This window comes from Aristolochia californica, unplaced genomic scaffold (genome assembly GCF_029961685.1).
Source record: "Aristolochia californica isolate CCGP_79_NKW_82.1479 unplaced genomic scaffold, dmAriCali1.0.hap1 SCAF_1, whole genome shotgun sequence".
Taxonomy (NCBI): Eukaryota; Viridiplantae; Streptophyta; class Magnoliopsida; order Piperales; family Aristolochiaceae; genus Aristolochia; species Aristolochia californica.
The window spans coordinates 52,266,756-52,282,016 of NW_027181770.1; the positions used below are offsets into that span (position 1 = coordinate 52,266,756).

Consider the following 15,261-nt stretch of genomic DNA (forward strand, 5'->3'; position numbering starts at 1 on the left):
ACTAGTTGAGATCACTCCGAGGAGGAAGTACGATCCCACGCCACAATAGAAACATGATCCCACTCTGCTTAAAGGAATCGAATTTAAATCCAAAAATTTTAAAAACCCCAATTTTATTTAGTAGGGACCACTTATGAGAAACATTTGATCGGAAATAATGTGGTGACAGGAAGGGGATGAGGTTTATTATGGGAACCAACCAGGTTGCATCGAAGGACCAGTGTGTAGGAGCACTTCTCTTATATCATGTGAAATTGGGTCCATACATTCCTGAAAAATAATTAGTCAAGTTACTCTTTCTTAATTAATAAGCCCAAGATCTTTCTTCATTAGTCTAATAACTAAAAAATAAATCTTTTGATTTTAAATCAAAATAAATTTTTTTTTGAAAATCTTTTATGTGATTTTAAACCTTTAGAAAAATATTTTTTATGATGATTTTGAGTATGATTTTGAAAACAAAATGATGGACAATCCATTTTATACTCACTTCAAGCATTGGTTAAATATATAAATTTATTATATTGGAATATTTGAGAAGCACACAATGCAATAAAAAATTATCAGCTGAATTAATTCATTTGGAAAATGTGTGATTTTTTTTATTTCTAATTATATAAATTAAATAAAAATATTACAAATTAAATTCAAAATTATATTATATAATAGTAATTTAATTTAACATCAATATAAACTTTTAGGCATGTAATATTTTTATTTTACTTTATAATTAATTTGATTCTTAGTTATTTAAAAAAAATTAATCTAAAGTTGTTACATTAAAAAATATTTTATAACTTAGAGACTTGGAGCCAACATTTACATAAGTTTTTTATTTTTTTCTAATTATCTCATTCCGAAAATATATATCAATTAAATAAAAATATTACAAATTAATCTTCAAATATTTTCCATGATAGACAAAAATACATTCCAAGATACACTAACACCAAAAACTACAATCTCCTTTGAAACTTATATTCACTTTCCTAAATCTATCCACTTTTGAGGTGCACTAACCTCTTTTAATAAATTCGAAGGAAAAATCTCTTTTCGGTATTTAAAAATATCTGGAAACCATGGAGGCTCTGTAACTGTCACTGTCTACATATCGCGTCATGCACTTAAAAACTATCTCTTCATACAATTATTATACAACTGCTAACCACGTGATCAGAACAACTGCTGCACCCAATCCAAATGACAAACGAGTGGCATCCAACGGGCATTAGTTCCATACAGGGTTTTCGGACTCAAAACAGGAAATCCTGATCAGGTCCGGTGAAAACCCAGGGCAAATTAGAAAAAATTTGACAGAACAAAACAATCAAATCCCTTCCTACAACTCAACTCGTCTTATAAAAAATCAGGGATAGAACTTACCTCATACCACTGAGTCAGAAAACCTGTCTTAAACGTAATATATAATAACAAAACAAAATCTTCTGCTCGTTCACAACTTTGCTATAAATAGATCGCGTGAACTTTTACAACCAAATCCATATTGCCGAGAATGAAATGCTGGGTCTGTGACTCTGTTTTGTTCAGAATTGTTCTCATAGAAGAGCTCCAAGGAAATCATCGACAACGAGCACCACAAGATAGGTCACCGGGAAAATTGACAGGCTACGCAACTGAACAACCATTCGTTGCACAATTGTAGTAACTACCAACGAATAATAGAACATGGCCGGGAATATATAGTAACTGAAGCTTTAATACCCTCCGAGAAGAAGGGTCAACGCGGGAGAAGCTCAAACTACAAAGCGATAACTTAAAATGTCCAAAATCAGGTGAAGCTCAGCGTTGAAAAAGATGGAACGAAATTATTAAGGAACAAAATTACCGGCAATAAATATTTTTAAGCCACTGAAAATACAATATTATAATATGGACCTCCTAATTATAATCAGGCTTCTCCGGGTAGGTGCAGCCGGACCTTTGGATGACTGCGTTTGCTGCATAACATCCTGCTCTAACACACTCCTCTATGGGCTTTTCTTGAACCAACTGAGATAAGAATCCTCCGACAAATGCATCTCCTGCAAAAGATTGATTATAACCACAACAAATTAATATTGAAAGGACACTATTCCCGTGGATGCATTATAAATCCAGAAATGCTTTAATCATAACAGACTCCTCAAGTGTAAAATGATCACTTACCAGCACCATTTGTATCAACAAGCTTCTCCTTGGGTAACAAGATGACTGGGAACAACTTTACCTGGTACCAGTATTGTAGAAATAAATAAATACATAAGTTGATTAAAAACCCTGAAACAGTTGAACTTCAAGCTTCTCAAAAAAAAAAAAAAGGGTATTATATGAAACAAACCTTTCCATCCTCAGCAACCACAACGGGGTCAGCACCTTGAGTGATTACTGTGATCCGCTTGTGTGCTCCTGAAGCCTTGGGCAATTGAGAAATCTTCAAGGCGATCTCCTCAACATTATCAGTCTACATAACGAAAATCATGGGTCAGAATCATTGCATCCTAACTGTATATATCGGCATTATTAAGCAACCATAAGCTTAAGATGTCACAAATTTTACATTACGAGAAAGTTACCTCCCAACCATGGACTCTAGAAAAGGTTCTTGCTTCGGTCTCATTGCCAAATATATAATCCATGAACCTGAATTTAAGAAATGAGTTTCACTAGCAACTAAAGAGAGTAAGATACTAGGATAGAAGAAGAGGAAAACAAACTTACGGCAGCACTTTCTCCTGTGCATCTTTGAAGAATTCGCAGATAAAAGGGGCAGAAAGGTTCATCATAAATACCTAGAGAGAACAGCAAGTATAGTAAGTACTTAAGTTCATGCTCTGCCAACATTGAAATACAAAAGCATTAAAACTACCTTGTTTTTAGCTGCAGCATGCTCTGCTACAAGAAGAATGGATTCCGGGGACACTGTGAGGAAAAATCCCGCAATATAGAAGTATTTGGCCTTTTCAACTGTTAATACAGAAGGTCCACACCTAGTTAATGGACTGAACTATATTCCTCAGTAATCAACAGTTCAAACAGAAAGTCTAAACCCAGTTAACCGGAAAGAATTAATCAACATTTAACTGAATGAACAATGGGAAAGAACAAGTACCTAGCTCCCAGTTTTCTGGTCTCTTCAGATGTTCAGACTTATAGCAGTTTGCAGCTGATAAGTTGGCAATCAAAGACCTGTTTACAGTTGAATGCATGAACGTCATGTTTAGATACTCATCCTGAAGCAAATAATACATGAAAGATTTAAGATATGAAACTTAATCCAAAGATTTTCAATATTTCACTGTACCAAGGAGATGGGTGTTGCATGTCTAGTGTGATGTCTTGGGTTCAAATCTCACTGGAGGAGAAAAGAGTGTGGTGTGTGTGTGTAATAGACATTGAAATAAAAGATTCTGCTAGTTGCATGACCCATGTATGTTTAGTTAATGCCAGTGATTATCACTGTTTTAATTTGTTGCAAACCCAGCCACCGTCTCTTTTTTAAATAAACCAACCACAGATTAATCTCCTTGTTTTTCAATAAACCAACCATATACTCTTCATAGAAGAAGATCCTCAGTGACCGACATGATTTTTTTTATAATAATGAGAAAGAGGATTCCATTAAGACCTAAATGGATATTTAGGCATCTACTTGTTTTTTAAATGTCTAAGGAACTCCCAAAAGTGGACTGAACAGGTAACTGAACTTGGATTAATCTAATTATGGCAGTTGGTCATCATCATAAAAACCCCACAACATAGGACCCACAGAGTGCTTAATTCTGTTTTTCTTTGCAACAAGATAATAAAAAGTAATCTGGCCATTTTATACTAGGACATATTGCAAAAACTTAATAACACTTGGGAGTAAATATGTATGATGGGGATATCCCTCGTGTACCACCGATTACACAAGTCTGTACTCGAAGACCACTATGACAAGACCCACTACGTTGTGGTTGGTTAGGACAGATTAATTGTTATCTTATTTATCTATATTTTGCATTGTCATTAGAAGTAATTATTTTATTTGTTTGGAGATATTTTGGTCTTTAAGTGTATTTTTACTATCAGGGGTATTTTGGTCATTTTGAAATGTTATAGGGTTTCAGGTAGCTATTAAACCCATTATGCAGGTAATTGAATATTATTGATTGAATGAATTAAAAATTTTCCTTCTCTCGCTGATTTTCCTCCTTTCTTCCTTCCTCCTCCTATTTCCTCCAATTCCCCTTCTCTGCAATTGCCCGACCCTCATCCCGAGTTAGATTTGGTATTAGAGCCAAAAAATCCTTCAACACGCAACTTCCTGTCACGACAACCAACAACGAAACCTGCTCCTTGTCCTCGTCGAAGTTTGTTGCGTCGCTAGAAACCCTCCGGGACAGATAGCAGAGTTTCCAGGTAAGGGAAACCTCCCTCTTCTTTCCCCTTTCTTCTTTAGGTAGCCGACGTCCCCTTTCTCCGTCATCCACACACCCAGATCCCTCAAGTCGTCTCCGCGCAAAAGAAAACAAAAAAAACGCAACCACCCTTTGAACTTCTGTTGAACTTTCTCCCATTTCCCCTCCTTCCGTCGTTGGTCTTCAAACGGCTCATCGACAACCCATGCTTCACCAACTAACCGACCGCTGGGGCAACCCGAGCCCAGTTGACACCCTCTAGTTTCCGTCGCGCCACAACCCTTGGCTCAACCACCCTCGAAACATCACCGTTGTCGCAGAAGAGATCTGCCACAACCTTTGTTAACCACCTTCACCGGAATCAGGCCTTTGGGCCAACCGTAGTGCCTTCTTCTCCCTCGGCGTCACAAGGCTTCTGCTCTGTTGAGCTTTGATTAATCAGAAATCTTTTATTAATCAAAGCCTTAAAGAAGGGCCAGACACACACAAGTGATTATCGCACATGTGATTTAAGTGTCCCGCACATGATAAGAGTAATTTATTTGATTTTATTTTTAAAAATGTACCAACAAAAAAAGAAGGGTACCAAAAAAATAAAAAAAAATTGTTTGCTTCCTGTTCAACTCCAGCTCACTACCTATTTTGTGTTCCCCTTTCCTATAGGAGCACCCTTCTAGATTAGTGGTGCAATCTTACACAAGGGAACCAATCAGTCGCCAAGTACATTGCTCAATTTGACGAGTTCCGAATGCGGTGTTCTGTTATGGAAGACAAGGTCATCACTTTAAGCAAGTTCCAAAAGGGTCTAAATGATGACCTTAGATGAGAGATGATGCTTCAAGATGTCACCACCATGGAGGACGCTTACACACTTGCACATAATTACAAGTTAGCCTCCAAATTTACACCCACACAAGGGTCAGACACCCGTACAATGCCTTTTAGGTCTTCCACCATCAATCCTCAAGTTTTAGGGAAAGTCAATTTTAGGAGCTCCCCCCTAAAACCCGAGTCGTAATTTGGACACCCCTCCATCAAGGGCTAGAAAAGAATGGTCCAAATTCAATTCGAGGATTCAGTGTCATAGTGTTGAGGATTTGGGCACATCACATCCAATTCTTGTCAAGGATCAAGAATACCTAAAGGAAGATCAGGAAAACGTGGAGTACGAGCCTAATCCTGCCATTTTTTATCTCCTAGATGAGACGTGAGAAAAACACAACCACTGTGAATTGCATCAAGCCCGCTCACACTCCCATTAACTGGCTGAATGTTGTCTAATGTGCATTAACTTAGCCCAAGGAAACTAACGACTAGCGTTGAACTACTATTTTTCCCACTTCATCAAGTATGGAGATAAGTGTTGCAAGGTCATCATTGATAGCGGCAGTTGCATCAATGTCATTTCATCTTGCACAGTTACCCACTTCGACCTAAAGATAGTTCCACATCCCAAGCCCTATCGAGTTTCGTGGGTTGATGACACTTCTATTTCAGTCGAGGGTAGGTGTTTGGTCCCCATTCAATTCCTCAAATACAAAGAAGACATTTTGTGTGATGTAATTACCATGGATGTGGGTCACATCATCTTGGGCAAGCCCTGGTTGTATGAGCGAGATGTTACCATTTATGGGCCTTCAAATATTTTCTCCTTCTTGTTTGACAAAAAGACCATCAACCTTAAACCCACTACCTACCACCTCTAAACCGATGATCAAACCGAAGTTGTTAATCGGAACTTAGGAAACCTCCTTCACTGCCTCGTAGGAGAGCACCACTGTACTTGGGATCTAGTTCTCCCAATAGCACAATTTGCTTACAATCTCACAGTCAATAAGTCCATTGGCATGAGTCCATTCCAAGTTGACCACAGCTATCAGCTTATGAAACCATTAGATCTCATATTTGTGTCACCTCATGCTAGGTTTCGAAGTCTACCACAAAATTTGTATGTAGAATTCAAGACATGCATGTTGAAATCGCTAAACAACTCCAAACAAGCAATGCCCAATACAAACTTTAGGCCGATATGCATAAACATCATAAACAATTTAAAGTGGGTGACAATATCATGATTCGGATTAGGCCTGAGCGGTTTCCTACTAGACCTGCCCAGAAGTTGCAATCTCATAGTGCAAAACCTTTTTAAAGTGCTGAAAAGGGTTGGTCAAAATGCTTATGTTGTGGATTTGCCATCATATTCGAGCATTAGCTCCACTATTGACATTAAAGATTTGATGGCATACAGGGGCCACCCCTCCATTCCGGATGACCCTTTTTCCTCACCTTCTGACTCCACTCCATCGTTGGACACACCCCCTCCTTCCTTGCCTGATATCCCTTTGGATCCTATTCCATTAACTGTAGCACCAGCACATAAAGAACATATTGATGCTATTTTGGATGGACAAGTTGTTTTTACCAGGAGTGGCACGGCACAACCTTTCCTAGTGCGATGGATAGGGCGACTAGATTGTGACGACACATGGATTACCAGGGACACACTACAGTAGTTCAATCTAGATTTGTTCGAGTACGACAAAAGTCAGCAAGAATCCGACTCAACAAGGTCAAGTTTTTCCCAGCCCAAGAGAGTTGATGGGAACATCCCTCATGTGCACCAATTGCACAAGTCTACACTCAAAGACACTAGACTACAACAAGACCCACTACTTTCTCATTGGGAAGTAAAGCGTTTAGGATAGATTAATTGTTATCTTAATTATCTATATTTCATATTGTTCTTAGGAGTAATTATTTTATTTGTTTAGGGGTATTTTGGTCTTTAGGGATATCTTTACTATCAGGGGTATTTTGGTCATTTTGATATGTTCTACGGTTTTGGGTAGCTATCTAAACCCGTTATGCATGTAATTGAGTATTATTGATTGAATGAATTAAAAAAAATCCTTCTCTCACTGATTTTCTTCCTCTCCCACTGGTTTCTCTTTTTCCTTCTCTCTTCCTTTCTTCTTCTTCTTCTTCTTCTTCTATTTCCTCCAATTCCCCTTTGCTACAACTGCCTGATTCTCGTCCCATGTCAATGTATAGTTTGGTACACATTTACTCTTGCTAACAAATCAATCAAGGTATGGGAAAACCATGTTTGAAGATAAGAAGTATAGCTGAGTCCAACAAAGATTGGTTGCATCCAGCTATTTCGCTCTTATTGTCACTTATACCATCACATTTACAACGGAGCCTTATTCTCCATTTTAGACACTTCATTCTAGAAGATTAGGGATTTTCATTTACACCTTTTACTCAAAAAAAAAAGAGTCTCAAATCTCTAATTCCACATTTGAAATTCTTGTACAATGGATAAGCCCCCTCAAGTTGAACCCTAACTGCAATGAACCAGACAGTTTTTAGTGGAAAACCCTGACTCAACAGACTGCCACCTACTCTTGCAGCAGAGAGAGAGAAAGAAGGAGAGGGGGTTGGACTCGACTTTCTTATTCTTTGAAAGTCATGTAATTTAAATGATTGCCACTTCAATTATACAACAACTCCATTTGGTCTATTTTATCATTAAAAAAAGGGAAAAAAACACACCATCCATAAAGAAATGATAAAATGCTGAAGAGGAGCAAACAAAAATTTAAGCCATAAGCTTTTCAAAAAAAAAAAAAAAAAAGCATTGCACCCAAGAAAACATACAACGATGAATAAAAAAAGTACAATGAAGATATTTTCAGAAAATATTAAAGTCATTCAAGAAAAGCCAGTAAATCTAAATCTTGTGGCAGAATTAAAAACAGGATCTAGGGAACATCAACCATGAAGAAAAGATAAAATGTACACGAGGAACAAACAAAAATTTAAACCACTACAAAGAGAACATTTTTTAGCAAAACAAAGAAAACATACAAAAATACATAAGAAGAACAAGAATGTTCTTTATCGAAAAAGGAAAAAAGCTATAGAGAAAAGCCATCATAGCCAAATCTTATACCTAAATTAAGAATTGGACATGCATAACTTGCATGGATATAGAACTGTTAAATGCCCTCATTTTCTAATTTAGTAACCAAATTTAGCTCTAATGGATTAATTTAATTTCAACATCTTCTACCTTCGCTTTCTTTCTACAATGTATTAATAATTCATGCCCATTTACCTTTTCTAACAAATTGAATGGCCAACCAACTAAATGTAACAAAAAGTATGTAATTTTTGTGCATTTCATTACTTTTTTAAAGAGTTAAAAAGGTATAGAGTGAAGAACCAATGACAAATACGTCTCAATCACCTCAGGGTCACACTCGGATGGCTAACAAAAAGTATGTAATTTTTGTGCATTTCATTACTTTTTTAAAGAGTTAAAAAGGTATAGAGTGAAGAACCAATGACAAATACGTCTCAATCACCTCAGGGTCACACTCGGATGGCTTTCACCTGTTTTCAAACTGAGAAATAAGTAAGGTACAAGCCCTCCTTCAGGGTCTCAGATTGTAGAGGGAGCACTGCTCTTCCTCTTTGCTTGTGGAAGAAGAATTATCGGTTGTTATAGCATGGGCCTTAAGAAAAAGCATACCACCCTGGAAATTGTTTACATACTTTGATGAAATAGAGAACATATGTAGTCACTTGACCATTATTTTGCAGCATAGTCCAAGGTCTGCCAATAAAATAGCGGACTCTCGAGCCTGCTCAACAACACTTCACTATGAGCAGCTCATTTCCATTATGATTCTTTTCCTGTGACTGCTGTTGTTCTTTGTTTTGCTTTGGGCTTAGCCTTGGCCGTCTTGTATCATCTCATGTATCTCTGCTCTTTTAAGCCCCCTCTTATGAATGTTTTTATCTCATCGTTCTTAAAAAGAAAAAGAAAAAAGAGCAAAAAATTTATCACTAAACAGCATCTAGATCTTTTAGGCTTCTTCCCTTAAACAGGGTGGAACTTAAATGAAAAACCATTGGATTCTTACTTTTACAGGAAGTGTGAAATACGCTGATATAGATCAGAGGTCTAAAATTTCAAACATTTAATATACAACTAGTATGAGTGTGATGGGCTCCAAGAAATGACACTTTTATGGTGTTTTACACTTACAAAACTTAAATGTGATTACACTGAATGCTTACATGCAATAGTGCATCAAGTTGTTTTTATAAACAACTTAGCTGTTTCAAATGCTTCAGTAAGTTAGAATGAACTGCTAGGAGAGGCTAATATCAAGTATGCATAATCCAATCGATATAAGGTGAGCTACGACATTTAATGTCCACTGTCATAGAGTTCCACTCTCCTTTTGAAGGTGTCTTTATCCTGAACCTGATCAACAAACTAGGAATCCATATGGTAGACATATCTTGATTTGACACCCTTAATAAATGCACTAAAGAGCACGGCAGTTGGAATCATCCCACTCACTGCCTCTTTCGAAAGACAACTCAAACCAAGTGAAAAGCCAGATGGATACACTGTCCAGTAATCTGTCGATTTGCCTATGCATGTCAGAATCATGGTTTTCTGACTCGGCAAGTCGACTCGCCTTTTAAGGCCGCCAAGTCGGGTTAGGGGGGTGGAATCACTCCTTTTGGGCAATTCCCTTACAAATTGGCCTAAGTCCTGCCTTGGACTCGGGCACCCCAATCCAACTCAGATTTCCCAAGTGACCAAGTCGAAAAACATGGTGAGAATCATTTATAAAACAAAGACAAGAAACCATCATTACACAAAGAGGATGCAACAGAACTGTAATACTGACCTTTCACCACCAACAACACAAACAGCACAAGTACCAGTTGGTGCAGATTCATCCTCATAGTAATGAACCTATAAGGAGAAAAACCAATGCTTGAATTAATTTTATACCAACAAATACTACAGACGGCCATAAGAGAATAGTTAACAGAGATGACTTTACATTAACACCCGCACTGGTAGCATTTTTCTTCATCTCCTCCCCAAATTTATCTTTGCCAATGCAACCCATGTAACTGGTGGCACCAGGTACTTGAAGCAGCCACTACAATTACCGAGAAGAAACCAATTGATATAAGATAGAGTGAATCCATATTACATGCAAAGGACAGTGGCAAGATAGCACACCTGAGCAACCCTAATGGAATTTTGAGTGGCGCCTGAAAAGGGAAACAATAATACAATCATTCTAAACATACTTGGCATTGCAACAATGTGGTAGAATAAAAAAATAGCCCTGTATAGGAAGCAGCATCAGCCATTACCACCAGCAATGTAATCCACCTTGTACTTTGATGTCATCTCATCATACCTAAAAACAAACAAACAAAGTTAGCTTGGATACAGATATGAACAACGACTAATGGCTCAGATTGCCTATCCTGGAACATCTAGTAAGGCATATGATATACTAAAAATGGCAATAATTGATTCAATGGTTCAGTTATCCAACATCAACAGGGAACATCCACACTCTAGTGAATAAAACTGAAGGGCTCCACGCAAACATGCATCTAGTATGATGAAAAAACTCACTAGATGATACAGAAACTTCAAATACAAAACAAATACTCACATTGGCAGATGTTTATCTTCTGCGAGAATAGCATTGTTCAACTTGATGTCATATCTGCAGTGTACCATGAACTTAAATTACTGTCTGATGAAATAATGATTGCCTAAAAATGTATGCCAAATCTCAAAAATATATAAACTCAACCAAACCACTGAAATAAAAAACCAATAGAAAACCTCAAAAAACATCTAGATGAGTGGAAAAAATTTCAGTAGCAATAATGAACTTAATATACTTGTACATAGGAATAGAAAGAGAGAAAATATAACAACATAACAGTGGACAAAACATATAATATAAAAAAGTACATAAATATTGATTTGAATGACCCAATCCACAAAAAGTCGGTGAGATTACAGTTTCATACACCAAGAGTAAAAGAACTCATTGCCACCACGCCGACATACTTACAGTCTGCAGAACGTACTGGCCTCTCTTTATCCACGAGGTAAAGCAACTCCATAAATAGATCATAAAATTTAGAGCAATTTAGAGCAACGAAAGACAATTTTATCGTAAGTTCTCTCGAGTTCATAGAGAAAATGAATCCAATACTAGCATCTGTAGCAGTGAATTAAGAGAAAATGCAATTTTATTTTATTTCCATAAAAAAAAACTATGATGAACAACAAGTGATTAAATACAGATGAAATCAACAAAGGAAATAAGGGTAGTACATGAAAAATCAAAAGGCATGTCTCTCGGCAGTTCTCTCACAATCAGAAACAACTGCTGAAAGTAGGTATATATTTCAAAAGAAACAACTGTAAGGGCACTTTCCAGTAGGGCATGAATTGAATAGACATGTTTTTGGTTTTTCATTAATGGCTAATAGACAGTACATACGTATCAACCACCAACGAAAAGTCAAGTACATAAAATAGAACAATATTCACAACTGATAAATAAAAACTTAAATTACTATCTATATGCGGGCTAAAAACAGGCTAGCAGCAAAATACCTGGCTCCTTCCAGCTAAGAGAGGTCTCACAAAGCATACAAATTCAGACAGTAGAGATGTGTCTAAGCAGGTCAAAGCAGCCCATTTGGGTAAAGTAAATCTATTGCTAATACCAGCTTTCATGGCAGACTGATTATCTTCTTTCCCAGTTGGTAGTTCTACAGTGAAATTACCAATATCTTCTAACTCTTATAATAGACACGTTAAAAATAAAGGAGAACCGTAGCCACGGATGATCTTGGATCCAAAAAGTGAAGGAAGAAAATATCTAGATCTAGTCTTTGAAAGGAGAGATCTACTCGTAGAAATCCATAGGAAAACGAAACAAGCCACACCTACAGCACTTCTTTTCTAGGGAAAAAAAAAAAAACCACACTATAGTCAGCATGCCGGAGAAAATAGACACAGAATGAGCACGAGTGGATATGAATCTAAAGATCATGACGAAAGAGTTGAGTGAAAATCCAGTAGTAAACGCAAAAGCCAATAACGAATTTAGACAATACAAGTATCAAAAAAACAAAAATTGCAAAGCAAGCTCTACGTAAAAGCGGCAAGGAGAAGAAGGCAAATCAGATTTGCAACATAACAAAGATCTACAAACGAGATGTGTGCATCTAGTAGCTCAGATCTGGGAGCCAATCCACTTACTTTTTTAGGAATTCATCGTCCACTACTGCTGAAATGTCCAGCAGGGGATTTCCCATTCCGAGAAGAACACCTTCGGAAGCCATTGGCAGCAGCGTGATGGAAAAAAAAATTGCACTGCGATGCAAAAGTAATGAAATCGTCTTTATAAGCTGCCGTTCTAGGGTCTTTCCCTGTCACGTCTCTCACCAACTCCAACTGGCCGGGGAAAATCTGGTGGGTACAAAAGTCTTTCCCGTCCAAATTGCGCTAAGACATTTTTTACCCGCAGTAGCGAAATGCTGTTTTTTAATGGAACTTGCAACTTGCGGCTGCTCTATTTATGTTGATGTTAGACAATAACTAATAAGGCTACAAAGATAACGAACCACCATAGGAAGAAATACGATGGCTATGACCCAACCCTTCCGCTTGCTAGTGTTTTTATCACTATTAATGGCTATCTAAAAATAAAGTTTTAGGTGCAAAGCAATGTGAACTTTATTCCTTTAAAGTATTATAGAATAAGTTAGGACCCTTTTACTATAATTGCAAATGATTTAAACATAGTATTTTCTAGGTGCAATCAATAAACTAGCCAATTCAACTGGGCTAATTGGTCTCCCATGCAAGAAGGTGGTGGTCTCTAGGGGTTAGCATCGAACCGAGCCGGTTCACGAGCGGCTTGAGTTCAGCTCGGTTCGATTCGACTTATTTGGATCCAGATAAAGTTTGTTTAAGTTAACGAGTCGAGTTCGACCAAACCATAGTTCAGTTCGAAAGCTTGCGAACCGGCCCAGGATTTGGGGAGGGAGACAGGAGGCGGGAGGCGGACTTCAGGAAATCGGGGATTCAAGAGCTCTGTCTGAGCAGAAGCGTCGAGCAGGAGGTCAAATGATTTTGACTTCGTTTCCTCCGCTCTCGTTCTTTTGGCAAGAATTAGGGAATAAAGATCACCCTTCGTCACTCGTCAGGCGGATTCAGCAAAAATAGGGGGATTTCTTTTTCTTATTCTTCATTCTCCCTCTTCGATTCCTTGTTTTCAATCTTAGTCTCAGGCTCCAATTTTTTCCTCCTCAATTCCTTCCTCTTGAATATTCTTCCTCTTCGATTTCTTCCTTCAAACTTCTTCCTCGCTGACGGAAGTGACAGAAAGAGGTAAGTTATTTTATTCTTAATCTTCTAGGTTTTTTTTTCATCGCCAACCTAACACTGATTTTCTTTTCATTTTTATCTTTTGTATTACATTATTTATCTTCGATCGGACAAATGCCTCATGCTGATGTGTGTTTTAGGAGATCCTTCCAACTTATTTTTCAAATGTAATTTCATTCTCCCCTATTGTTGATTTTTATTGTTTTAGTTCTTACCGTTCTATTGTGTTTTGCGTTTTAATTATTTTGCATTAATGTTTTAACTCACCAACTCTGCGTGTTTCCTCACCTTTTCAAGGGGGAAATTCTGGTGCTTTCAAAGATCAAACCACATCGTTGAGAGCCTCGGGCACAACAGAAGTGGGGGAGATAGTGCTCTGTATCTGTTTTGATAAGGAGGTACATACAAGTTTCTACTTGAGCAGTAAAGAGATTAAAGCTATGTACGGGAGATTAGCTCACCAGGTCATTTACTTGCTAATGTTATGTTTATACTATTAACAAAACAAGATGACAATAGAGACAACAGTAGTAATTATTGAGATATGATACAATGTATACAAAATAACTTAGGAGCAAGCAGGAAAGATGAAAATGTATCAATAAAGCAGGTAAGAGATATGCAGTTTAAACAAACCTCAAAGCTTGATCCACTCATGGCATATAGTTGGATCATTGAATTAAATTTTCTTAGCTTCAATAGTTAGATTAACATGTTGTCAGGACAACTAAATCAGCCTTGGATCTGGTGGAAAGAGATAGCTTGACACACCTTTCTCCATCTCATGCTGTTTGAGAAGCTTGAAACTGTTTTAACTTTCAAATTGAATTAATCATCAATAAAAATACTCTCTCAGTAACTGTCAGTCCAAGTGATAGAGACCAACATGAAGCCAGATATTTGGCAAATGAGGGTGTTCATTGACCTATACTTTGGACTCTACCTTATCTGAAAGTTTATAAAGTCGGTATCAAACCCTTGAAATTTCTACATTAACCCCATGAAATCCTATTACTATTTATGAGAAGAGAATACTAAGACAAAAAAAAGTGAGATTGAGAAGAAAGAAGAAGGAAAGGAGGTGTGTGTATGTGTAAAAGAGAGAGAGAGAGAGAGAGAGAGAGAGAGAGATGAGCTGCGAGAGAGAGATCAAAAAGGTGGATTGAGCACAATGAGATCTCTTTATCTAATTCACTTTTAAAAGGTAGTAACTACAATGAAGTAAAATACCCCATACTTACTCACATAAAGGTAAAAACAATCATTGAAAAATAAATCATCCAGAAATAACAAAAAATGGTGAGGCCTCCACTGATCATCTAGCATAGTATTTCAACAAAAGAAAAGGCCTCTTGTGCTTGAGATAAAATCTCATTGTGAATCCAAAAAAAAACAGATAGCAACACTCTACATTTCTTTGAACCTCAAACTCCTAACAACTTGTACAAAGGTTTCAAAGAAAAACCAGGTGTTAAATCACGACTGCTCAAAAGAAACAAACAGAAAGAGAGAGAGAGAGAGAGAGAGAGAGAGAGAGAGAGAGAGAGAGAGAGAGAGAGAGAGAGAGATTGGTCCAAATAATTAATATGTGAGTCACTAATATGCAAAACA

General features: G+C 37.2%; 1 protein-coding gene across 1 annotated transcript; it reads right to left on the minus strand.

The window, feature by feature from the left end:
- Positions 1 to 1,677: 1,677 nt before the first annotated feature.
- Positions 1,678 to 12,708, minus strand: LOC137960045 (adenosine kinase 2). The gene is made up of 13 exons (XM_068807513.1): positions 12,520 to 12,708; positions 10,907 to 10,960; positions 10,596 to 10,642; positions 10,459 to 10,490; positions 10,274 to 10,375; positions 10,115 to 10,182; positions 3,110 to 3,186; positions 2,867 to 2,964; positions 2,719 to 2,789; positions 2,574 to 2,640; positions 2,339 to 2,461; positions 2,167 to 2,227; positions 1,678 to 2,042 (listed from the first exon to the last, which is right to left on the minus strand). The coding sequence occupies exons 1-13, from the start codon at positions 12,600 to 12,602 to the stop codon at positions 1,900 to 1,902; spliced, it is 1,026 nt and encodes a 341-aa protein (XP_068663614.1). The 5' UTR covers positions 12,603 to 12,708; the 3' UTR covers positions 1,678 to 1,899.
- Positions 12,709 to 15,261: the final 2,553 nt, after the last annotated feature.